This window comes from Cherax quadricarinatus, chromosome 53 (assembly GCF_038502225.1).
Source record: "Cherax quadricarinatus isolate ZL_2023a chromosome 53, ASM3850222v1, whole genome shotgun sequence".
NCBI classification, from domain to species: Eukaryota; Metazoa; Arthropoda; class Malacostraca; order Decapoda; family Parastacidae; genus Cherax; species Cherax quadricarinatus.
In genome coordinates, this window is record NC_091344.1 from 20,240,830 (window position 1) to 20,268,374 (window position 27,545).

The window sequence follows — 27,545 nt, forward strand, 5'->3', positions numbered from 1 at the left end:
ACCTCCAGGACTTGAATCTGGCTAACTAGTTTCCCTGAATCCCTTTACAAATTAACCTACTCACACTCCAAACAGCACGTAAAGTCCCAACATGTGAACAATATTTAAATAAAGGTAGGGAAGCAGACAGGTAGCAAATTACTTAATGCTATAATACACAGCATGTATATTACCTTTCTTATTTTCTGCTACTAAAAAGGACTTGCATTCAAACCAAGAGGGGACAATGAATCTTATTAGAAAAAATAAGCATTTATTTAATGTTTGTAATCTTCATATCTTATATTTCACAGCAAATGTACAAGAACTTCTACAATAACACAAAACCAGTTTTACTTGACATATTCAATATATTATTATTATTATTATTATAATCAAACATATTCAATATAATTAAACATGAAAAGGTGAATAAATCAAACTCCATTTCCTGGACACTAATGTACACCTGTAGGTAAAAGCTTTTTTTTAATGCATTCTCTGCTTCCTCTTGTGTCATAAAAATAATTTTAACTAAAAAGAATTGCTTTGCAAAACAATCAGTGTATAATTTTGACACTTCTAGGCCAATAAATAAACTATTGTGTCATGCAGCTGCCTTCTACTAGTGCAATGATTAAAGATTGGAAAAGTATTAAAACTTTACTGGCTATTACAAGGAGTAATACCAATACTACTACTAATAACCTTTATACATATTCAGAAGGCAAGGAACTTCAACATTTCACTGGCTCCCAACATTTTGAGGTACAGTTGTTTACAAAGATAACAAATTAACCAAACAGTGTGAATGTTTCACTTACCCAATAACCCTCCCTTCCAAACCCTTAATAAAACAAAACTAAATAGCAGAACATCTTTGGTTAAGACCATATCTTCCAATAATTCTTGGAAGTAAACCAATACTGTACAATAAAATATTGTACAAATTACATCACAACCAAATGAACAAAACTACCAATTGCATCTGTACAGCAAATAAATTATAAAATGATTTTCCTATACTCGTTGAAAAATAACAGCACTTGTGTACACATACACAATAAGTGTCACACACTAACCACAGAGGGTATTAAATAGCTCTAGAAGTCTTCATATTCCTAAATTTAATCCTTGGCAGAAACTAGAGTAGCAAGAAAGGTAATAGATGGAACATGCTCTTTTGAATACAGCCATCTAAAATTGAGAAATAGTTTGCACAAATAAACTGCACTATATAACCCTTGTAGGTTCAGTACTTCTTTTGATTATAATAATAATAATGATGCTTGCAGTAAGTTTTTTTTTCACTGTACAAGCATAAAAAAATTATCAGGAAATTATTTAAAAGTTACCAATAAATATACAGTACAAGTTTCCAAGAAAAAACTACATGATCTTTTTAATCTGGACTAGTACAACAATTAAGTGAATTAATACCAATTAAGACAATATATCAAGGAGACAACCAGTAATCTCCCCCCCATGGCCCCCTGTGGAAACTGGTACTGGTGTAAATTCTCTTTCAGGTGGCATTGTTTGAATAATAATCTATTCATACATATCAACCCTTTTGAGTTTAGCACTTTATTAATAATTATATTCCTACCAATTACAGTACTACTTGCCCCTTGAGAGTTTGACAAGGATTCTGTTTATGAATCTAAGAACTCAGGCTCTATTTCATCCTTCTGTGGTTGTATGGGGAGATGAAATTTTAGACTAGGCAAAAGTAGTCCCTAAGGATCATTAGTGTAAAGATTAGGAGATGGATATGAACAGAAAGGAGTGGATTATTATTATTATAATCAAGGGGGAAGCGCTAAACCCGTAGGATTATACAGCGCCCAGGGGAGGGGGGATGTGGAAGGCATTCAGGCTTAATTCGGGGAACTGGAGCACAGATCCAATTCCCTAAATCAAGAGCCCCTCACCAACATCAAGGAACCTTCCATGAGGGGAGAAAGGAGTGGAAAGCACTGCACAAATAGTCCAACATAATTCAAGTTTAACCCCCTCTGTTTAAAGTAATGATTATAGTTCAGAAATGGCAATTTCTCAGAGGTGCCTTAATGAAAGAGAGGCTCTTGATCCAAGAAATTGAACCAGTATTACCTTTCCATCCCATTATAGAGGAAGTGCTAAACCCCCAAGGGTCATGCAGCACCTGGGAAAATGAGAAGCAATCAAGTCAAATTCCTTTGACCAAGAGCCCCTTGCCAGCACTGAGGAATCTCCCTTGAAATGACTGCCTTCTGTTCCCTCGGGTTTTGCACTCCACCTTACCGTTACAAATGTAATAATAATGGAAAAAGGCAAGTGGTGACGGAGTATTACTTTGTAAGGAAGTAACCAAGTCTGCATGAGAGTTAAGGATCTGGAGGTGAACATCAACTAGCCTCTTCCCCAAGACAAATACAAAGTGGATACATTAGCAGTGTATGATTGCCTGGCCAATATAAGAAATGCAATAAGAAAGCTGAACAGGGATTCATTCAAAACACTGTAAATCTCACATATCAAGATAATCCTCATGTGTGCAGCACCAACATTGAGTCTGCACATTGTGAAGCTCAAATTTTAGATGTTAACTGCTAAACTTTTTAAAGTTAATCCCATAAAATAGGGGCATCACCTAGGAAGAAACACCAAAGCAGCACCTCATGATACACAAGAGCGTAGGGTAGGAGGTGACAAGGTAATGATAAAGATATGGAAAGGAAATAGCAGGATAGACCAGGACACTGTTAGACACCGAAAAGAAAAAAAAGGGGCATAGATGAAAGCTGCAATGATGAGGCAAAAAGAACACAAGAGGAATGTTTTTAGCATAAGACCCCTCAAGGAAGGTTCCTTGATGTTGGTGAGGGGCTCTTGATTTAGGGAATTGGATCTGTGCTCCAGTTTCCCGAATTAAGCCTGAATGCCTTCCACATCCCCCCCCCCCCAGGCGCTGTATAATCCTCCGGGTTTAGCGCTTCCCCCTTGATTATAATAATAATTTAGCATAAGATTGTGAACAAGTGAAATAAACTAAAAGGTACTAAAAGCAAATTTATATATAAATTTCAAAGATACAGTGAAGCAAGAGAAAAGAATTGACTGCAATATTCAATTTAAAGTGGAGCTACAGCTCGACTTGTCTAGGCACAGCACAGTAGTACACACTCAGGAGACAGTCCACAAAGCGCATAATGGACTGCTTAACCCAAAGGTACTGGGAGAGAGATACATTCCTGCTTAAAGAGAAGTATGAAATACAAGGACAGTCCATAGTTCTACCAACAATTCTAGGAGACAACTCAAAAGCAGGAAAGCATAGAAGATCAGTACAGTACAGTACAAAGACCAGCCAAAGCAAACTAATTCAAAACCACTTCATAGTCACATCAGAACTGTTCAAAAATAACAATAGTAGTATATGCAGAACTTCAAAGAAGATTCAAAATGACTTTTACAAGTGATCAGAAGTCACTACCAGAACCAGGGAGGATGCAATCCAATCACGAGTACTGCTGTAAAACATTAAAATAATGTACAGTAGTAATGAGGTATCTGAGAGAACCCCACACATTAAAGCCCATGGAACCAGGTAGAATCTTTCCCTAGCATAGTGAATGAAGATGCTGAAGCCCTAAGAATGCAACTTTCACATATACACACAAGAGATAGGAGTGACCAGACAATAACTTGCCAACATTATATTGATATTCAAAATGAGTGACAGGTAGCAATAAACATGCACACCATGTAAGGTGATTAAGACGGTAAGCCAGATTATAACATCTGCAACAAAAGTTCTGAGATGGCACATCCTGTATTATAAACAATCAAAATTTACAATTTGGGTGACAGTGGGCAAGAAAGAAAAATGGGTTGATTGCATATTTTCACAGAAAACTGGGAAAGTTACAAGAGGTAAATATACCTGAAAAAAGCAGTAATGACGGAGGAAATGTCAGGATGGAGAGGGTTTTGGGGGTCAACGGCCCTGTGGCCCGGTCTGAGACCAAGCAAATTTTTAGAAGGGTCAGTCCTCAGACCCATTCTATTTCTGATGTTTATTTTTTTTTATTATTAACACATCGGCCGTCTCCCACCAAGGCAGGGTGGCCCGACAAAGAAAAACCATCATCATTTACTCCATCACTGTCTTGCCAGAGGCATGTTTACACTACAGTTACAAAACTAACATTAACACCCTTCCTTCAGAGTGCAGACACTGTACTTCCCATCTCCAGGACTCAAGTCCTGCCTGCCAGTTTCCCTGAATCCCTTCATAAATGTTACCGTGCTCACACTCCAACAGCACATCAAGTCCTAAAAACTATTCGTCTGCATTCGCTCCTAACACACTTGCGCATGCTTGCTGAAGTCCAAGCCCCTCGCACACAAAACCTCCTTTACCCCCTACTTCCAACCTTCCCTAGGCCGACCTCTACCCTGCCTTCTCTCCGCTACAGATTTATACACTCAAAGTCGTTCTATTTCCTTCCATCCTCTCTGCATGTCTGAACCACCTCAACAACCCCTCCTCAGCCCTCTGGATAATAGTTTTGGTAATCTCGCACCTCCTCCTAATTTCCAGACTACGAATTCTCTACATTATATTTACATCACACATTGCTCTCAGACACGACATCTCCACTGCTTCCAGCCTTCTCCTTGTTGCAACATTCACCACCCATATTTCACATCCATATAAGAGCATTGGTATAACTATACTCTCATACATTAACCTCTTTGCTTCCATGGACAAAGTTCTTTGTCTCCACAGACTCCTAAGTGCACCACTCACCTTTTTCCCTTCATCAATTCTATGATTCACCTCATCTTTCATAGACCCATTTGCTGACATGTCCACTCCTAAATATCTAAATACATTCACCTCCTCTATACTCTCTCCCTCCAATCTGATATCCGATCTTTCATCACCTAATTTTTTTATCCTCATCCTATACTCACTTTTAATTTTCTACTTTTACATACCGTACCAAACTCGTCCACCAACCTCTTCAACTTCTCTTCAGAATCTCCCAAAAGCAGTGTCATCAGCAAAGAGCAACTGTGACAACTCCCACTTTGTGTTAGATTCTTTATCTTTTAACCTCACAATTCTTCCCAACACCCTCGCATTCACTTCTCTTACAACCCCATCTATAAATATATTGAATAACCATGGTGACATCACACATCCTTGTCTAAGGCCTACTTTTACTGGGAAATAATCTCCCTCTCTCCTACATACTCTAACCTGAGCCTCACTACCCTCATAAAAACTCTTCATTGATTTCAGTAACCTACCTCCTATTCCAAACATTTGCAACATTTCCCACATTGCTCCCCTATCCACCCTGACATATGCCTTTTTCAAATCCATAAATACCACAAAAACTTCTTTACCCTTATCTAAATACTGTTCACTTATATGTTTCACTGTAAACACTTGGTCTACACACCCCTACCTTTCCTAAAGCCTCCTTGTTCATCTGCTATCCTACTCTCCATCTTACTCTTTAATCCTTCAATAATAACTCTTGCTATACACTACCAGGTATACTCGACAGACTTCTTCCCCTATAATTTTTGCACTCTCTTTTGTCCCCATTGCCTTTATACAAAGGAACTATGCATGCTCTCTGCCAATCCCTAGGTACCTTACCCTCTTCCATACATTTATTAAATAAAAGCACCAACCACTCCAAAAATATATCTCCACCTGCTTTTAACATTGCTATCTTTATCCTATCAATCCTTACTGCCTTACCCCTTTTCATTCTACCCAATGCCTCATGAACTTTCCCCACACTCACAATTGGCTCTTCCTCACTCCTGCAAGATGTTATTCCTCCTTTCCCTATACACGAAATCACAGCTTCCCTATCATCAACATTTAACAATTCTTCAAAATATTTCTGATGTACAGTATGTAAATGACTTGTCAAACCATACTCCGGCCGGGATTGAACCCGCGGTCAGAGAGTCTCAAAACTCCAGCCCGTCGCGTTAGCCACTAGACCAGCTAGCCACAATAAGATTCGTCCAACTAGGTATATTTCTACATCCTAGGAAGGTTAGCACAGGCACCACTGTGACCACAAATGCAAGTTTTTACAGACGAATCTCCAGCTAGCATGGCCGTGACGAACTCTAGCTCAAGTCCCTTCACTGCCGTCAACATGACTCACGAAATCGTAATGACACTATTGCAAACAATCGTGCATTGGTGCAATCGTGTCATTACGATTTCGTGAGTCATGACCTGTCAAAAAAGAGTAGATTTCTTCATGTCAACATCTGCTGATGACATGACACTAATGGGAAAGAGACAAATGGAAGATAACTTCAGGAAACCAAATGAAGTTTTTGATAACTGCAAAAATACTTGGAGTTCAATACCAACAAGTATTAAATAATGAGGATGGGTACTGGGAAGAGGCTGTCAGACACAGGCATAAACTAAGTAGGATATGCCTGATAAAGAAAATAACCCGAGGGGAAGACATTACACAACCTATCGTCTGTTACATGTACAAATCGGATATCTTCAGCAGGATATGCATTGCCTTCAGGATCCTGGCCAACAAATTATGTGGAACAGGAAAAAATCAGTTCTTGAATACACTGTTTGAGGATGAGTCCAGCTTACTCAATTATACAAATACAGTGGTACCCAGAGTTTCGAACTGCTCCCAATTCGACCAATTATGTAAGTGTATTATTGTAAGTGCTTTTGTATTTTTGGGGATCTTAAACGGACTAATCTAATTTACATTATTCTTTATGGGAAAAATTCGTTCAGTAATTGCACTCGAACAGCCTTCTGGAACGAAGAAAGTTCAAAACTCGGGGTACCACTGTAATCTTGAAAAAAATTCACAAATTTACAACCAGAAACGAGCATAGCCAAAGCTTGAATTACAAGAAAATACTAAAAAGTGCTAAATCTCACAAACTGGCCATATCCCACCGAGGCAGGGTGGACCAAAAAGAAAAACAAAAGTTTCCTTTTTTAACTTTAGTAATGTATAGAGAAGGGGTTACTAGCCCCTTGCTCCTAGTATGCTACTCACCTTTTACGACACACATGGCTTACAGAGGAAAACTAGATGTAAGCATAATATAAAAAATAATTAGTGGTATTAACAAAACAGATAATGAGACATTGCTTAACACAGAGGAAACAGAAATAGATAGACAAACATAGATCATATAGGGAACACAGCAGTAGGAAACTGACAAGCAGAAAGGACCAAAACCAGGTAATATACTGTAGATAGAAATGAGAAAGGAAAAAAAATATAGGAACCATGGTCAGGCCAAAGGTAGAGATTTCCATGGGAAAACTACATTCCTATCTCTTGCAAGTACTGGGTCATCTGGGTTCTAGCAGTTATTTGAGAATGATAGTTAACAGCAGTCCACAAGAAAGCCTGGCCTCAGGTTGGGCTGCTAGGGTAGGAGGTACCAAAATGATGAACACAAATGAAAGTTAAATGCTCAAAGGGATATACAAAGTTTTCTTCATTGTAAGATTAGTGAGACAGTGGAACAAACTAAGAGGCAGACTGCATACATGGATTCAAGTGTAAAACTGAACTGGATATCAAATACTGTACATCAGTCTATCAAAGGTCGAAAGACAAGGCCTAGGAATTGAAAGTGCAACCCCCACAGACACAGATTGCGAGTACAGATAAGTGACAATTTTCTGTTATTCCACTCCTTCACATTCCCATACACTCACACATCCACCCATACATTTTATCTCATTCTTATACAATGTAATAAAAAAAAAAGTTTCCAGACTGGATACAACTGGCAAAACACTATACAGTTTTATAAGAACCCAAGTAACTGAATACAAATTTTGTCTTGTGATTCAGCCCATCAAAATCCAGTGTATCCCTTTTTTTCCAGTAGTATGTAGTCTTTATACAGTGGTTCTGTTACTGTAGCACTTTTGAGAAAGAGGACTTGGCATTTCACACATTTTTTGTGTTTTACACCAAAAATAACATTTTCAAAGAAGTTTTTATTAACTATTTTAACTTTTAGTCAAATTAGTGATAATCCAGTGCTTCACTGTGTAATGCAGCACACACCACACACTTGCAGTTTAATGGTACAGCACTTGGCTTGACTGAAAGGACCATATCAATTCTCAAGCAGGGCAAAACAGAGGCAAATCTTACATGTGGTCTCCCTGTTCACCTAGCAGTAACTATAGGTAGACATTTACATATAGGTGTTAGTTGACTGTTGTGGGTTGCATCCTTGGAAAAGGTGTGGCAATATAATAGGGCTGGGCTTTTAACACTTTCACTGTCTCTTAGGTAGATCTATGTTACTGATGCCTGGTCACTTACATTGATATATGCATAAATTGTAGGGGCTTAAAATTTTGCAGAGGCCTGGTAGGCCTACATATGAGAGAACGGGTGTGCATGGTCATCATGTACAGTACATAAAAAAAATCAGGGTCACCAATGTACTTTGTGGGAATGCAATATTTAGTACACCGTTTACCATGCCACATGGATGCAAAGTCCTCACTCCCCGGAGAATTTAACTGGTTTTATTCCTCAGTGACAGCTCCAACAATGAGGATTATGGAAGTGGGATGAGTTCTTTGGTTTCGAACGTTTAATGACCAAAAGTGATGCTCAGGATCTCATAAATATGGCTGAAAACCATCCACATTTAGGGTTGGGTCATCAAGAACACATCCACCTCCACCACATTGTAAGCAAAAGCTCATATTCTCCTGTATTATTGTTATAATAAAAAAGAGGCGCTAAGCCACAAGGGCTATACAGCATATTCTCCTGTAGCCCGGGCACAGACACAAGTAATGGTGATGATAGTAATGTGGACTTTGATTTCCTAGAAATCAATGACCAATCCAGTAGTAATAGTACAGATAATCATTCACCTGTGAAGCATCAACATATATGGCACTGCGCACATTCTTGTAATGTGTCCAATGTTATCCCCAGGGGACAGAATACATCCCAGGACCCAACACTGGTAACAGATAGTGAGGAAAATGGTGCACTGACTGGGATGGGTAGTAGGCAATGCTGGTGCCGCATGTGGCAGCAGTGCCAGCCCAGGTTGGGAAGCGCTGGTGCTGCATGTGGCAGGAGTGCCAGCCTAGGTTGGGAGGCACGACCCACAGCCAACACTACAATGACCCATGACCACCTCTACTACCTACACAAAACCATCACCAGACTATCTGTGACTGCCAGGAGAATACAAATTTGTGTCCAATCCCAATCAATTTGATGACACACAATGAAAATCAGTCTAACTGTACCCTGGGAAATGATGCCAGTGAACCTGAATTCTTTGATCTGTATTTTGATGACCCACTGATGCAAATTATATTGAGAGAAACCATCAGATACTTCCACTAAACAATGACAAACATACTGGTTTCGTCACAATCATCGCTATTCCAGTGGAAGGACAGAGCTGTGGCTGAGATGTATCTCTTCTTTGCCACAATAATGCTTATGGTACATATACATAAGCACAATATTCAATCATACTAGTCAAATGATCGCCTAATTTGTACCCTGACCTGTAGTGATCTCATTCTCGTCAACAGATTTATCCTGCTGCTACATATGTTACACTTTTCAAACAAAATGAGGCCCAACAGGATGTTTTTATGTATCTGAAACAGAAGTTCAGTATGTATTTTTATCCTTTCAAGAACCTTGTCACTGATGAGTCTGATACTTTTCAAAGGTACACTGTCATTCAAGCAGTATATACCAAGCAAAAGGAAATGCTTAGTATCAACCTGTTCGTGTTGCGTGATTGTTTATAGAGAATGAAAAACATTAAAAGATACCAGGAAGTTGTTGGGTATCTCAGGTGAAGAAAAGTGATGGAACAATATCTTAGTAAGGGGCATACATTTTACTGTACATGGATAGCAGGTACACAAGCTTGTGAACCTATTAACATGACAGACATGTGGTACAATGGGTGGAACACGTAAACATGTGCCCAGGCTCAACGAAGGCATTGGTACTGGTGAGGTGCTGGCATTTCATGCCAATGACATCATGGCATGACAAACGTGATATAATATCGATGACAATAATTCACCATGAAATGAAAAACACAAAGGTGAATAGAGAATAATGAACCCATTCTGAAACTTGGTGCTATTATGCATTACACCACCAATATGCATTTGGTGGACAAATGTGACATGCAGATTCGGTTTGCTGATTGTGTCTGCAGGAGTTACAAGTGATATTTGAAACTCTTCTTCCATCTTTTGGCCATTAAAGTACTCAATGCAGATAATATGTACCAGGTCAGACCAGCAACAGACCACCATTTGCCCACTTTTGTTTATCTGTTATCAAACAAATATTACACAAATACCAGGTCACAACACCTGCAGCAGACATGCACTGCAATACTGATCACCACATACCCTCTCATTTTAAGTTTGATGTTCACTTCCTAACACTTTCTGCTACTTATGAAACAAAATGGGCTCAGAAGAGATGTATGCATACACAAGGCACCCAGCAAAACACAGAAATGCATGTTTTGTGTGGTGTAAAACACCACTGTGTATGGAGTTGTGTTTCAAGGACTTCCACAGACTGCAACAGTCCTAGGAACATGACTAGTACCTGTATATAATGTTAGAACAGTAATAATGTGAAACATTTAGATCTGTGCATGTTTATACTGTTGTGTTCACACGTTTTTGTAAACAATGTACTGATGACAATATTAGTGTTGGTATTAGGGAGTTAGTAGATGGGGAGATGGAGGTTTTGGGTAGATGGCGAGAATATTTTGAGGAACTTTTAAATGTTGACGATGAAAGGGAAGCGGTAATTTCATGCACTGGCCAGGGAGGTATACCATCTTTTAGGAGTGAATAAGAACAGGATGTGAGTGTGGGGGAGGTGCATGAGGCATTATGTAGAATGAAAGGGGGTAAAGCAGCTGGAACTGACGGGATCATGACAGAAATGTTAAAAGCAGGGGAGGATATAGTGTTGGAGTGGTTAGTATTTTTGTTTAATAAATGTATGAAAGGAAAGGTACCTAGGGATTGGCAGAGAGCATGTATAGTCCCTTTATATAAAGGGAAGGGGGACAAAAAAGACTAAAAATTATAGAGGAATAAGTTTACTGAGTATACCAGGAAAAGTGTATGGTAGGGTTATTATTGAAAGAATTAGAGGTAAGACAGAATGTAGGATTGCAGATGAGCAAGGAGGTTTTAGAGTGGGTAGGGGATGTGTAGATCAAGTGTTTACATTGAGGCATATATGTGAACAGTATTTAGATAAACGTAGGGAAGTTTTTATTGCATTTATGGATTTAGAAAGAAGATATGATAGAGTGGATAGGGGAGCAATGTGGCAGATGTTGCAAGTATATGGAATAGGTGGTAAGTTACTAAATGCTGTAAAGAGTTTTTATGAGGATAGTGAGGCTCAGTTTAGGGTGTGTAGAAGAGAGAGAGACTACTTCCCGGTAAAAGTAGGTGTTAGACAGGGATGTGTAATGTCACTATGGTTGTTTAATATGTTTATAGATGGGGTTGTAAAAGAAGTAAATGCTAGGGTGTTTGGGAGAGGGGTGGGATTAAATTATGGGGAATCAAATACAAAATGGGAAGTGTCACAGTTGCTTTTTTGCTGATGATACTGTGCTTATGGGAGATTCTAAAGAAAAATTGCAAAGGTTAGTGGACGAGTCTGGGAGTGTATGTAAAGGAAGAAAGTTGAAAGTGAACATAGAAAAAAGTAAGGTGATGAGGGTATCAAATGATTTAGATAAAGAAAAATTGGATATCAAATTGGGGAGGAGGAGTATGGAAGAAGTGAATGTTTTCAGATATTTGGGAGTTGACGTGTCGGCGGATGGATTTATGAAGGATGAGGTTAATCATAGAATTGATGAGGGAAAAAAGGCGAGTGGTGCATTGAGGAATATGTGGAGATAAAAAAGTTATCTATGGAGGCAAAGAAGGGAATGTATAAAAGTATAGTAGTACCAACTCTTATATGGGTGTGAAGCTTGGGTTGTAAATGCTGCAGCAAGGAGGCGGTTGGAGGCAGCGGAGATGTCCTGTCTAAGGGCAATGTGTGGTGTAAATATTGTGTGGAAATTAGGAGAAGGTGTGGAGTTAATAAAAGTATTAGTCAGATGGCTGAAGAGGGGTTGTTGAGGGGGTTTGGTCATTTAGAGAGAATGGATCAAAGCAGAATGACATGGAGAGCGTATAAATCTGTAGGGGAAGGAAGGCGGGGTTGGGGTCGTCCTCGAAAAGGTTGGAGGGAGGGAGTAAAGGAGGTTTTGTGGGCGAGGGGCTTTATATTCTAGGTAGTAGGATGGTAGACAGCAACCACCCAGGGAGGTACTACCATCCTGCCAAGTGAGTGTAAAACGAAAGCCTATAATTGTTTTACATGATGATAGGATTGCTGGTGTCCTTTTTTCTGTCTCATAAACATGCAAGATTTCAGGTACGTCTTGCTACTTCTACTTACACTTAGGTCACACTACACATACATGTACAAGTATAAATATACACACCCCTTTGGGTTTTCTGCTATTTTCTTTCTAGTTCTTGTTCTTGTTTATTTCCTTATCTCCATGGGGAAGTGGAACAGAATTCCTCCTCCGTAAGCCATGCGTGTTGTAAGAGGCGACTAAAATGCCAGGAGCAAGGGGCTAGTATCTCCTTCTCCTGTATATATTACTAAATGTAAAAGGAGAAACTTTCGTTTTTCCTTTTGGGCCACCCTGCCTCGGTGGGATATGGCCAGTGTGTTGAAAGAAAGATATATATATATAATGCACAGTGCAAGGCAATTGCCAATGCTGATGTTGGTGGGCCTTCAACTTTCAACTTCACACCTTTATATCTAGGTAAGTACTGACTGGAATTTTATTTCATGTTTCATTGCCACTACAAATATTTTTTTTTTTTTTTTTTTTTTTTTTTAGAAATGCCAACATTGGCAGCACTTTTAATTTTGGGCCTTCCAAAAGTGAAGAGCTGAGCAGAATAACACTTGGCATAAATTCCAACTGTGTAATAAAATCAACAATACTGAATGACCACCAAGTTTATCCAGATATGTCTTTTGTAACCATCAGTGTTTGCAAACACATTACACACACACACACACACGTACACACAAAATAGTCACTCCAGAAATATTCTGAATATACCTATGTGTACATTATTTATTTTAGTTCCACTTTAGTGGCAAATTCAAGCAGCAAACAGTGGCTGTTGTACACCATAATGATTGCTGCAAGAATTTCCTAAATTTGTTAAAAATAAATTTTTATGCAATATTCACCTCCACAAAGCACAGCAGGGACATTATAAATATATTTGTAGTAACTACTCATGAGCCATTATCAACTGACAACATCATGACACTCATCCATCATTTTCTTCTGTACAAAATGTTTCCCCTATTAACATTAAATACAATCAAATGAAAAACCATCTGAATCTACAAAAAAAATAACACTTAACAAAAATATAGACAACAATGAATATAATAAATTATATTAATGACACTGGCTTTCAACTAACTGCTACAGAAAAAAAAATGGCAAGCTCAGAAAGACTGAACGATGCCCTGGTACTGGGAAATAATGGAGGCTTAAAAACCAGCTTGTTATTTTTTTTATTTTCCATTGGCAGTGAATTTTATCACAAAGGTGGGGATAGCTAAAGCATCTATGCACCACCATGATCATGCCTACATTGCACATGGTCTACAATGTGCTAACAAGCACTCCTCCTCTTCACTGTTTATATTATTGAGTTGAATAACCAGTTTTTGCTGAAGTTATATGTATATGAGAATCATAAGGTCAGCAAAGATTCTGCTTCAGCACCTAAATTTTGATTTGTGCCTGATTACAGACTCTATTGTAATTCCATTGCAGTTTAGCTCTGCCACCTCATACCCTAATTTGTAGAACTGCCACAGGACTCTCAGATAAATTACATCCCTGAGCATATTTCAAATAATAACTTGCAGCACCTCAAATACAGCACTAGAAATCATATCTTGAAGTTTATCATGAGTTCAGATCCTGCAAAATGTTCTTATGTATTTTATATATCACTGTTTCTCACTAGACCATTAGTAATGGGTGAATTGTGCGTAAAAGTTCCTAAAAAAAAAACTAGGCAAGACCATAAATGAGCAAATGATTTTCCTAAATTTAATGCAAGAATGTTGAGATTACTGCATAGTTATTTGCTGATGGCCACAGTACAAAATCCATGGAGCACTTGTTAACACTGATGCAGTAGGATGCATTTGGTATGCACATCTACAAGCAGCATATGCACCAAGCTTTAACCAAAACCTGCTGTGTACTTTCACGTTAAAATGAATGACTTGTATCCTAGTATAATCTTTATACAGTACTGTATTTTTCTTGTAAAAGAGCACCTGTTGTAACCAACAGAAACATGATCACTTGATATTATAATTAATCAGAAGACATGAGTAATTAAAATGTTCTTCTGGGTATAATAGGCAGTTTTGGTGGTGAGCTGCAGCAAGGTAAGACAAAGGGGAGAAAACAGACATGACTAGGCAGGCAATAATCACTGGACTTAAACCGTACTAACAACTTTATCGGGAATCCCTGTCAACTTATTGACAATGTAAAATTTATGCTTGTTCCCTACCAGTCCACGGATCACAGCAATATTTTCCACCAAGAAATTGAAGGGCATTGTGACAAGGGCACCTGCCATACACATGGTCATCCGTAACCATCCAACTCTGTCAACTCTGAATGACTTAATCACCCCAAATATGTACATATAAAAGTTGACACCACCAACAAATGCTGCAATTACATTAAGAGCTCCAGGAACAGGCACAGGAAAGATGGTGCTTAATATGACAGATGCCAGAGCCAAGGGCATAGTAACCCAAGAATAGAGAGAGACTGCCAGAAGCCACTTTGTGCTCACCTGTAAGTAGAAATTTTACATTAGCAACAAATTGAAGATCAGATTTCAATGAATTAAACTATTTACCACACCAATAAGCTAGTGGCATGAAACCTTTCCCATTTTAGTGAAAAGTAGCCAATCCCATTCCAATAGTCATAAAATTTTAATCACCTTTTCAAAATATATACTATAGCCTGTTCCAATTCACCTTAGCAAATGTGTTTCCTTAATATTTATAAAGATTTATAATGTAATTTCAATATTAAACAAAGAAGTGATGAGGACTATGATACAATGTTGAGTAAACTTAAGAGAAAAACCACCTCACTGCCCCTCCAGTCATCATACCAATAAGCTGACCATTCTTGGCAAGTTTTTATTCAGGATACTGGGGTGACAGCTATTCTATTCATTCCTTGTATGAATAGGGAGACTGTATTTATCTAGAATATAAGAGCACTTTGATAAGAGTTCTCCATGACAGACTAATTTGGAGACTTTAAAAAGTATAACTAAAAGATAAACTATTACAACATGAGAAATTTTCTGTTTGAGAGATATATGCAAGCAGTGATAAGAGGATAAAATATCATCTTGGGGAAATGTCACCAGTGGGATACCATAAGGATCTGCACTTGCCCCGAAAATGTTTTTAATTTATATGACTAACCACACGGAAAAGGAAAATATATAAATCTGTTTGGAGATGATACAAAAATACAGTAATAATGAATCTTTAAATGATGACTTTGATAAACTGCAATAAGCAAACTGAGTGACAAATGACTGATGAAATTTAATGTTGATAAATGCCATGTAAAGGTAAATAGTAGAAAGCAAAATTAACCCCATTAAGAATATGGTTTATGAGACTAAATTCTGCTTATACCAGTTGAGCTGAGGTATAAAATGGAAGACTTGGATAAAGAAAAATTGGATATCACATTGGAGAGAAGGAGTATGAAGAAGTGAATGTTTTCAGATATTTGGGAGTTGATGTGTCAGTGGATGGGTTTATGAAGGATGAAGTTAACCATAAAATTGATGAGGGAAGAAAGGCAAGTGGTGCGTTGAGGTATATGTGGAGACAAAAAACGCTATCAATGGAGGCAAAGAAGGGAATGTATGAAAGTATAGTGGTAACAATACTCTTATATGGGTGTGAAGCTTGGGTTGTAAATGCTGCAGCGAGGAAGTGGTTGGAGGCAGTGGAGATGTCCTGTCTAAGGGCAATGTGTGGTGTAAATATTATGCAGAGAATTCGAAGTGTGGAAATTAGGAGGTGTGGAGTTAATAAAAGTATTTGTCAGAGGGCTGAAGAGGGGTTGCCGAGGTGGTTTGGTCATTTAGAGAGAATGGATGAAAGTAGAATGACATGGAGAGCGTATAAATATGTAAGGGAAGGAAGGCGGGGAAGGGGTCGTCCTCGAAAAGGTTGGAGGGAGGGGGTAAAGGTTTTGTGGGCGAGGGGCTTGGACTTCCAGCAAGCGTGCGTGAGTGTGTTAGATAGGAGTGAATGGAGACAAATGGTATTTGGGACCTGACAAGCTGTTGGAGTGTGAGCAGGGTAATATTTAGTGAAGGGATTCAGGGAAACCGGTTATTTTTATATAGCCGGACTCGAGTTCTGGAAATGGGAAATACAATGCCTGCATTTTAAAGGAGGGGTTTGGGATATTGGCAGTTTCAAGGGATGTGTAATAGGACGGTATATAAATATATAATTGGGGCCCTGATATTATATTCTATATGGAGTTTATTATATTATTTCAGGTCACTTTTTATATCGAATCTTTATATATGCTTCTAAACTGTTGTATCTGGGCACCTATGCAAAAACAGTGATTATGTATGAGTGAGGTGAAAGTGTTGAATGATGATGAAAGTATTTTCTTTTTTGGGTCACCCTGCCTTGGTGGGAGACGGCCGACTTGTTGAAAAAAAAAAATATATAACAATTTCATCCATCCTCTCTAGTCAACATAATTCCTGATAACATTCGATCACTTGCACTTAGGAATAAGTAATCCCAATAACATGCGAGTCTATTATCTACTGCTCAAATACACAAGTACTTGAGCAATGAAAAATCCTCTTGTATAACATCTAATTTAAGACACCATGATTACTTAACCCTTTCAGGGTCCGTCCCATAGATCTACGGCTTTACGTTCAGGGTCCAAACCGTAGATCTACGCCATGAGCTCAGCTCACTCTGATAAACTGTGAGTGGTACATTTGGGCCTAGATATGAGAAAATACATCTATGTGGTATGTGTGCACCACATAAAACAGATCCTGCAGCACACTGTGTATAATGAGAGAAAAAAAATGAAGTCATGATTTTTCGATTAAAACAGCAACTTTGCAGTGTTTTTTCGTATGTTTTTTATAGTTGTATTTGCGATTTCTTGGTCTCATTTGATAGAATGGAAGACATATTACAGAAATAGAGATGATTTTGATTGGTTTTAGCACTGGAAATGGCTTGAAACTGAGCTCAAAGTAGCGGAAATGTTAAATTTTTGCCGATATTCAAGAGTAAACAAACGACCTCACACATCTAATACACGTCAGCTGGTGGGTCTAATATACATTCACAAATATGGTGATGATATTTATACAATTATTACAGTATTGCATAACAGTAAATCTTCTATTTTTTGGTGTGAATAAAAATTAATTATGTGAATAAAAAATCAAAATGGAATTTATTTGTAAAGCCTCAAAACATAACTAATGAACAGAGGAAATGTTAGTTTAGTGCCAGGAATGCCTACATTGTTCATTCTGGACCCTATTTTGAAATTGGAATATTTTGAACTTTGTGTTAAATTGGCCAAATTAACAAATTCCGATCACTTTATTTTGTAGTTGAAACAGTTGACTTGTCGATTTCTTGTGCTCAATCGATAGAATAGTAGTAATACTAGTGAAATAGCTAAGAATTTGGTTGATTGGAATAATGTAATTGGCCTAAAATGGGAGTCAAAGTCGGCAAAATCGCCGATTCGTAAATATCGCTGACACATCAAAATTTGCGAGAGCACAATTTCGTCAATTTTCCACCAAATTTCGTACTTTTTGTTTTATTACCTTCACAAAAAGATTCTCTACGATTTCATAAGAAAAAATAACAAATTTTTTTTTTTTAAATTCTTGGACACTGGTGCGTGACTCCAGATTTGGGCCTTGGACCCTGAAAGGGTTAAGAGGGGCCTTCCTAAATGAAAACACTAAGACTGTTTAAACTCACCGGTATGTGTGGACTATGGACCACTAAGAGAATACCTTGGAGCCATCTCTTGCGTTGTTGTAAAAAGTCATATATAGTAAATGGGGACTTTTCCCACATCTCTCCTTCAATGAAATCAAATGAATAGCCTTCCCGCAAGGCCACCATACCAAAATAGTTATCTTCTGCTACACTTCCATCAGGGCCATGATCAAAAGTAACCCGTCGCTCTGCCCCAGTCTGAAGTGAAATTTACACATACACAATATTGTTCTAAAAACTGAAAAGGAGTGCACTAACTTAGGTAAAGATCTAAAAATAAACACAATACTGTCTGTCAAATTAGGTTCACAAGATAAGCAAATTATTAAGTTTTTAAAATGGTGAAGTTAATTTGTACTTGACTATTCTTCACCAAAAATATACCACTTAACATTGAATAAATAACTGAATACTTGCCATCAGTATGAAAATTTCATGCAGTAAACAACCTTACTTAAAGCTTTCATCAGTAAACTACAGAAGAAACCTTCTAAGACTAATAAAAACAGAACCTGAGTTCATTTCAACATAGTGATGTATTGGATTTTATGACTGCCCTTTTTTTAATTTCTATAATTTATTTATTTATTCTGAGATTAAAAACAAAATACAAAATCTGGATATATTTTTTTAACAGCAAAACCTGCTTATTTTGCTTTTAATAATAATTCTTATTCTCATAAAAAATTCTTTTTTTTTTTTTATTATCACACTGGCCGATTCCCACCAAGGCAGGGTGGCCCGAAAAAGAAAAACTTTCACCATCATTCACTCCATCACTGTCTTGCCAGAAGGGTGCTTTATACTACAGATGATACTATGACTTCTCACAAATCTGGATACACATATTTCAGGCAAACTAAAACTTAATACAAAATATATCATTATGGAGCTGTTTATACTAAGTTTAGTACAGTGGAAGCTCGGTTTTCGTTTACCCTGGTTTTCGTCGAATTCAGTTTTTGACAACTTTTTTCGTCAAAATAATGTCCCAGTTTTCGTTCATCACCTTGGTTTTTGTCCGTCGTACCAAACATGTCCGTCTGCCCGCACCCACACAAAGCATCTCACACACGTATTCCGAGTCAGTCTGGCTTCGTTTCTCATCGAATGAGCATTATCCTGCGCATTCATACGAAACATTTCGTAATAATCCATTATTTTTTGTGCTTGTTTGAGTGCAACTGCTAAATAAGCCACCACGGGGCCAAAGAAAGTTCCGAGTGCCAGCCCTTTGATAAAGAAGGCGAGATACACGATAAAATTCAATGGTGGTAGAGGGTGGTAGTGATGGTGGTAGAGGGTGGTAGTAGTAGTGATGGTGGTAGAGGGTGGTAGTAGTAGTGATGGTGGTAGAGATAACCTCTTCTCCCTCTTCCCTCCTCGCCATCTTCCATATGCCAACAAGAGTCACCAATAAAGGTAAAAGTGATTTAAATGTTCATTTATCCATTTCATTAGTGCTTTATATTTCTTTGTTTTCTGTATGTAAAACTATAGTTATTCTCTATAAAATGTATTTTTTGTTAATATTTTTGGGTGTCTGGAACAGATTAATTGGATGTACATTATTTCTCAAGGGAAATACTGCTTCAGTTTTCGTCAAATTCGGTTTTCGTCAGACTCTCTGGAACGAATTAAAGATGAAAACCGAGGTTCCACCGTAGAAGGTACTGACAGGTAAGATCTAGTTACAGCTGACAAGTGAAAAAAAATAGTTGGTAATATTATTTGTGTATAAATAAAAATTAAGCAAAATTACACATAGGCATAAGGTAATAGATATTGCAAGACTGTACTAAAAAAAAAAAAAAAAAATTTCTGCTTGTATTTTTCCATAATGAAATTTACTAGCTTATGTGCATACCTGTGTAACAACATAGGATCCCTTCCAACCAAAGAGTGGTTTGTGAAACACTTTGAACTGAAACCTCAGTTTGCCCATGTCATCAGAGACTCGGAAGCTGTCAGCCAGAGTTGTAAACCAGTTTTGGATATTTTCATTGGCATATGTAATCAACCCCTGCCAATAAAAAGAAATATTAGAGTACACAAATAATTACTGTATACCACATATATCTTATGATAAAGAAAAGGACATATGTATGTGTAAATACATAAGATATTTAGCAGGAAAAATTTGTCCTGGCACCTTGCTCACTCCTATAATGCAAAGGGTACAGAGACAGTACATAAACCCAAGGCACACTTGAGAAAAAGAGAGGTCATGTAAGGTATATGCAGTAGTCAGGTCAGGTTTAAGACAAGCAGACACAAGCAGACAATTAATAAGAGCATTATGAAGCATGGTCTAGAATCATGTGGACTATAGTAGTGATGTAACTTTCTGCACCTTGCTTAATCTTATTAAAAATTGTGATCAATGATGCTTCCAGGTACTGTCAGTCTCCTCAGCTCAGGTTCAGTGATAATTACTGCACCTCGTTTAAGTTCACCAAATAGTGTCTGGCATTCCTGGGGATTATGCAAGCATTGCACTGGTCATCTCTTTTTGCATGTGTATTTGTATTCACTCAGCCTGATAGCACAGGTTCCTTCTAGTTTTCCCTACCTATTTCTTAATCAGCGTCTGTACAGAATGTTATAGATAGACCCCTGCAGTAGAAAATAAGTAGGATCGGTTTAGCTCGGACCCCCTTTCCACTCTCTCTCCCATTTTACTCTGGAGTCTGAGTGAGGGGAAACTCCACTTCTTTAACAACCTCCTCTCTAGGACACTGGGAGGCATTTAAAATTGTCTCTGATTAGTTATTCATAGTTTGTGAAGATCAAATCTAGTATATTTTAATTTCTAATAGGCTCTGTTATTTGTTGGTTAAAGGCAACTTTTCACAAAACCCCAATAAGTTTGTAGTATGCCCGTTGGATACCATTTTCTGGTACAATTTTGTCTACAATCTTCAATATAACATTTGGATGGTAGAAATCTCCAGGAAGGATATTATTTGGCATAGAATTTTCAAGGTAGCTATCTGCCTTCCTTATTGGCTCTGTGAATGCCTCCACTATTGCTGATGGTAGCTCGTGTAAAAGTATAATTAACAGTCTTGTTCTCCACTTTATTATCTAGTATGCCTGTTGTATCATCTGATGGTTGCAGCAGTTCTATACAAGGCGAGTCTCTTATATATACGTACTCTTATTTCTCCCATTAACTTTACTTTATACACACTGGTTCTGCACCCTTATCTCTCTTTCCAAAGCATCCCTTGTATGTGTCTGAAAGCACCAAACATTACATTTGCTTCTGTGTGGAGCCCACCTATGTACACGGTTAACTTTGTTATTTTTTAAACCCTCACTGTTTGCAAAATGGAAGGAGGATTTACCATTTGGGAATTTTGTTTTGTTAGTACTGTACCTTTGGTGCTGTACCATTATGTAATATGGTTCTTTGTATATATATGCCTGATCTCTCCAGTACTGGTTATACTGCAGGCTGTTGTAGGTTTGACCTTAGCATGTGAAAAATTGGTTCATTGTGTTCCATTGCCATGCATCTCTACTCATTTTTGTCTTTCACTGTTTGTCCCTTTTTTTTCCCCTTGTCATTTCTCTCACTCTGCCTTAAAAATTACCTGATTTTTAAATCATGAATTAGGCTTCTTGAAACAACTCTGTATCATTGCATTGTTTTCATGTCTAATTTTGGGCAACTTAGGTAGTAACATTTTCTGATCTGTAATGATGGTTTACATATCTCAGGGTGAAAATACCTGACACCATCCCTTTCATACCATATTGGCACACTTTCTAGTGTGTAGGTATTTACATGTTATTCTACATGTGCAGATTTCCCTGGGAGAGTACTTATGTATTTCACCATTTCTGTCATTTTTTGTGGCAGTTGCTGTTTTGTTTGCTGTGGGGTGCTGGAGCATTCATGCCTATCTTGAGCTCAATATGTTCTGTATATATAACTATTTTGCATCACTATTTATCTGTCTCACCTATGCTGATCTGTGCATTACACCTGCCCAATATCTCTCCGAAAAACCCAGTAACATTTACTTTGAGAGATCTCATAACTGGCAGTGGTATTTATACTAGTGCAAGCTATACGAAACTCAATTACGCATACCACACATATGATTCTCACACATTCTGTTCACAACTGATATTCTGGCAACAATTATTCACCTTTTATGAGAAGGAAGATGAAAGTGAACACAGGAAAAAAAAAATAGGTTATGTAAGAAATCTAAGTAACAAAGGATTGAAGGGGGAAAGTCCTACACTGAGAGGGTGTTGTGTTCTCTCACTGGAGTTACTTCTTTAATATTACTTTTGTAAATGGTACCAAATTCTGTCATCACACTGAGTAATTTGGGTGTCCATTTGCTTTCAATTCTACCTTCATAATCCACCTAGTCTCTTCTTTTTTGCTTTTTCATGTTACATTTCAGTAATGTTTTTCTAGTTTGTTAAGCCATTCCCCATTAAAATTGCCAATCTAAGACTAAGAGAACCTGAATTAGAAATACAACCTTGTCATACCATGGTTCATGAAAATGGCAAAGAGAAAGAAAAGTAATTTATAACCACAAAGATTCAATACAGTATTAAGCAAAAATGATTGCAAACCTGGCCAAACTGATGTCTGCCCTCAATAACAAAATTGAGAATTCCTCGAATGGCAGACTCAGTCACCAAGGTTTCTTCATCAAGATGGACAATCCAGTCTGTGTCAAGCAAAATGTTGACATCTTCTTCTAGACAGTACTGAAGAGCCCGAGCTTTGAATAATGCCCCACTCTTTGGACGGTAACTGGAGGGTACCACCACCTGTAATAAAGAAGAAATGAATCTATACAGCAAAATAAAATGTCCCTATCTCTCTGTATACTGTATCTAGACAATTTATGGGACATCATAAACTCAGTGCTACTGAAGTACTATACCTATAAATAGGTTATTGGAGTAAAATAGAAAATGTAAATGACTAAAAGTTATAGAAGGAAACTACAGGCACACTAAAGAGTAATAATTTCTGGCTGTAATAAAAACTGAGATTGTAGCAAAAATGAAATATGGCTAAGAGGAAAAGGTAAAGAATACAGATGGTTTTAACCTAACAGCTGATTACACAAAAATTGGCAAATACCTATGATAAGCAAATCTTTACCACATTGACTGTTTCCTACTAATGCAGGGTGATGCAAAGGAATCATCACTCATTCTCTGTCCTTCCAAAAATGCAGAGATATCCCAACTCAAATGATACTCTGAACTGAAATATTCGTATCCATCTTTGAGGTATCTATAATACAGTGGAACCTCATTTTTCATAAGCATCAAAAGTCATAATTTTCGAAAATCGTATCTTTTTTCATCAAAATATTGACTCGCGAATCGTCGTTTGACTAACAAATAGTCGTTCGGCCCAGACGCATATGCACAGCCCTGAGCTGCCCCACACTCCATTCACAGCCAGTGTGCCATTGTTTATCAGTGAGTGAGGATGATCCCACGCCTTCATACGATACATTTCATAATATTTCATTCGTTTTAGTGCTTGCAACTGCTAAATAAGCCACCATGGCCCCAAAGAAAGCTCCTAGTGCCAGGCCTTTGGTAAAGAAGGTGAGAAACATGACAGAATTAAAGAAAGAACTCGTAGCAATGTACCAAAGTGGAGGAGGAAGAGAGAGGGGAGAATGTACCTTCTTCAGTGATTCTACGATATGTACGATGCTAAAGCAGCACGAGTCGATAAAGGCTATAGCGCCAGCCAGCGATAAAGTGTAGCATTAACAGTATAGCAAGTAAGTTAAGCGATTAATAGATAGAAAAACAACAGCACGAACCTAACTCCTCCAATGTTGTTGGAGTTATATAGGGCTACTGACAACACCGCCGCCCTCCACCACCATGTACGGCTTATGCTCTCAGCAGCCCTTATGCACCCAACAAAATACATCACTCGTGACATACGTAATGACATTTTTTATTCATTCTAGAGTATATGTCATGTTTGTATGTTATTAATATTGTTTATTATGTCATATTAGATGAATTATTATAGATAAATAAGCTGTAGAGTTATTATTAGTGTCATAATGAAGGACTATCTTGTCCTGCCTCCAAACACACTCCCCTGCCACCGCCACAATTCCTAACATATGTAATGACATATTTTAGTCATACACCAACAAGAGTCTTCAATAAGGTAAGTGTGGTGTTATTACTGTTTTATTCTTCATATCTCATTGTTTTCTGTGTACGTAAATCTATATTTCATGTAAAAAAAAATTTTTTTTTGTTAATACTTTTGGTCTGAAATGGATCACTGTAATTGGATTTACATTATTTCTTATGGGGAATATGATTTTGCAAATCATCAATTTCACCATTACTCACACTCTCTGGAATGGATTAATTATGAAAAACAAGGGTCCAATGCACAGTCAAATCCTGTTATCCAAAATCCTATCTCAAAGTGAACCAATAAAGAAGTACAAATAACTTTCTGTGACATGAACTGAAGCAGGGCCACCAAATTCAGGTTTGGTACCAGAGGGCCCTGCTTTACAGTGCATCACTTTACAGTTTTTCGCTAATGCAGCAGTTTTCAATTATACCTATTCTTCATTTATTCATACTACTACTACTACTACTGTTTTTCAACAAACTGGCTGTATCCCACTGAGGCAGGTTGGCCCAAAAAGAAAAACGAAAGTATTCAGGCTTCTTACAGCAAATATATTCACCACTCACTATAAGCTAAGGATGAAACTATTTGTGTGTACTATATATGCATTTTTTAGGCCTAGCTCTATGCTCACTTAATATATGATAGTGCAAACATGTTATCAAGCTTTTATGTGCATTTGGAAGTGAAAAAACGCTGTGTTTCACTTTACAGTGATTTTCACTTTATAGTGGTAACCCAGAACTTAACCTGCTGTATAAGCGGGGTCTCCTGTATTGGAAAACACTGTCACTTTCCACCTTCTCTCTAATCATTAATGCACTTTCAACTTGTATTTTTTTTTTAACACACAAGCTGTTTCCTACAAAGGTAGAATGACCCAAAAAAAGAGAAAAACACTTTCACCATCACTCACTCACAGCTCAGATGCCCCTTCAAACTGCAAATATTCCCAACCTTCCATTGCAGGCACTGTACTTCTCACCTCCAGGACTCAAGTCTGGCTAACAGATTTCCTTGAATCCCTTCACAAAATGTTACCATGGGTGTTTGTGTACATGTGCTCTTTTGTTTTTTTGTTTTAGCTAATTAGTTATTCTATAAATCTTCTTTTACCTCTTACATCTTATAAAATATACTTAGAATGCTATCTGAATACACACCTGTCTAACTCTCTGATTTTCAGGTAGATCGATCTTCTTGTCTGTGACAACTTCGATCATGAATTTCTCTAAGCCGACCCTCAGGCACGTAGTAAGATTGCGGTTGACATTTTGTCTAACAAGATCAGGGTAGTCTCCTCGTGTTACTACTCTGAGGCAGAGAAATGGTGCCAGAAGTGGTGACCCTTTTAGCTTGGCACGTTCAGGAAAGGCATTAAAGCATATAAGACCCAAGAGGTTAAAAACAGCCTGCAAAAAATAATATTTTTGTAATTTACATTCTAATAAAAGTATTTAGTACATATTTTGTTTTGCTTTGAGATAACTTTTGTCAGCATTACATATAAGGTACTGTACTGTAGAGGGGAACATCAAAATCTATACAACAAAGTACAATCATCAGCACACATCAGATCCTTTACTTTTACTCCAACTTCAGACAAAGCACACCACCTTTCCTTATTGCAAAAACACTATTAAGTGTACAGTCCTTCTTGCATACTTCAAAGCACTCTACTTGGAGAACTCTAAACTGATATGCTTACTTATCAAAACTATAAAAGGCTGTAAATAATTTCATGCACATAAGAGAGATTTTAAAACTATACTGTACACATGCAATACAGGAAACCTTCCATATAACAGACTAATTGGGGGAAGCAGGTGGCTGGTAATGGTAACTGTGGTAGACAGAGAAGAATTTGCTTTGCTGTGATGAATAATTCTGTAACTAACCAACTGTGTCCACTGTTTCCAACTCAACTCACCCCAGTGAATTTTGTCCTGTATTTCTGAAGTTCATTACAATAAGGTCTGCTATATGGAGGGTTTACTGCAATTGCATGTATTTGCAAAATATGTAATTACCAAGTCATGCCAACTACAGACCATAATTCCAATTGCTCACTTTGAATGTAAGTGTTTCAGTGAGCGTACCTGTGGCAGTGCCAAAAGAGGCAATAGTCTGAGGAGTTGGAAGAGAAGGGTGACTAGAGGTGGGTATGATGGTGAAGTGGGTGGGTCTCCCCACAAGCCCCCCGCTCCCACTTCAAATAGCAGCACCACTGTGATGAAGAGAGAGACATGGGCTACATGTTTAGTGAGGTGCAGCGTCTCCGAGAAGGCCGAGCTCAATCGACCCACAACCATCATGCCTGGGGGATAAATATACAAGCTAAGCATATCCTGCAATTAACATGCCTGTGACATCTAGATACCTCAAAAATCATTACACCTTTGATGAGTCTTTTTTTTTTTTTCATTCCCTTAGCCCGGCCATAGGCCAGGCGTAATGTGTATTACTGTCAGATCATCAAAATAAGTAAATAAATATGCTAAAATGATATCCAGCATAAAATACATTAATAAGCACATCCTTTTCATAAATCTGGTCCACTATTCTCTCTTCTTCCATCATTGTCAAGCAATAAACCTTTTATGGTAATTCTTGACACTATTCTCCTAGAATTAAAGCATCTTGGTTTCCCTTTATGCAGTTTTGCATAAAAAAAATACTATACTACTATTTATTTAACTTGTTCATTGATTTTTATGTAAATCTGTTATTCATGCCAGGGTCACTTACACAGATGTGTTTTGAGCTCAGCTCACTCAGATAAGCAGTGAGCAGTAAATTTTGGCCTAAATATGAAAGAATGGGTCTATGCGGTGAGTGTGCACAGTAAAAAATCCTGCTCTGCACAGTGCATAATGGGAAGAGCAAAACTCTGACTTTGAGGTGTTTTCTAGGATGGTTTTTATGGTTTTACTGCCTGATTCCTGATAGAATGAAAGCCATACTAGTGAAATAGAGATGATTTTGGTTAGTTCCAGGACTAAAGTAGCTTGAAATCGGCCTCAAAGCAACGGAAATGCAGTGGTACCTCGGGATATGAACAGCTCAAAACACAAATAATTATGTAAGTGTATTTATGTAAGTGCTTTTGTAAGTGTATT

General features: G+C 37.7%; 1 protein-coding gene across 1 annotated transcript; it reads right to left on the bottom strand.

Annotated features, from left to right (window-relative positions):
- Nucleotides 1-233: 233 nt before the first annotated feature.
- Nucleotides 234-26,743, bottom strand: egh (beta-1,4-mannosyltransferase egh; the record flags this gene model as incomplete). Its single annotated transcript, XM_070096420.1, is given in 6 exon segments — nucleotides 234-14,995; nucleotides 18,234-18,452; nucleotides 20,122-20,277; nucleotides 22,860-23,060; nucleotides 25,590-25,838; nucleotides 26,526-26,743. Coding segments are annotated over 6 exon segments (1,407 nt in total). The 3' UTR covers nucleotides 234-14,629.
- Between the last annotated feature and the right edge of the window lie 802 nt (nucleotides 26,744-27,545).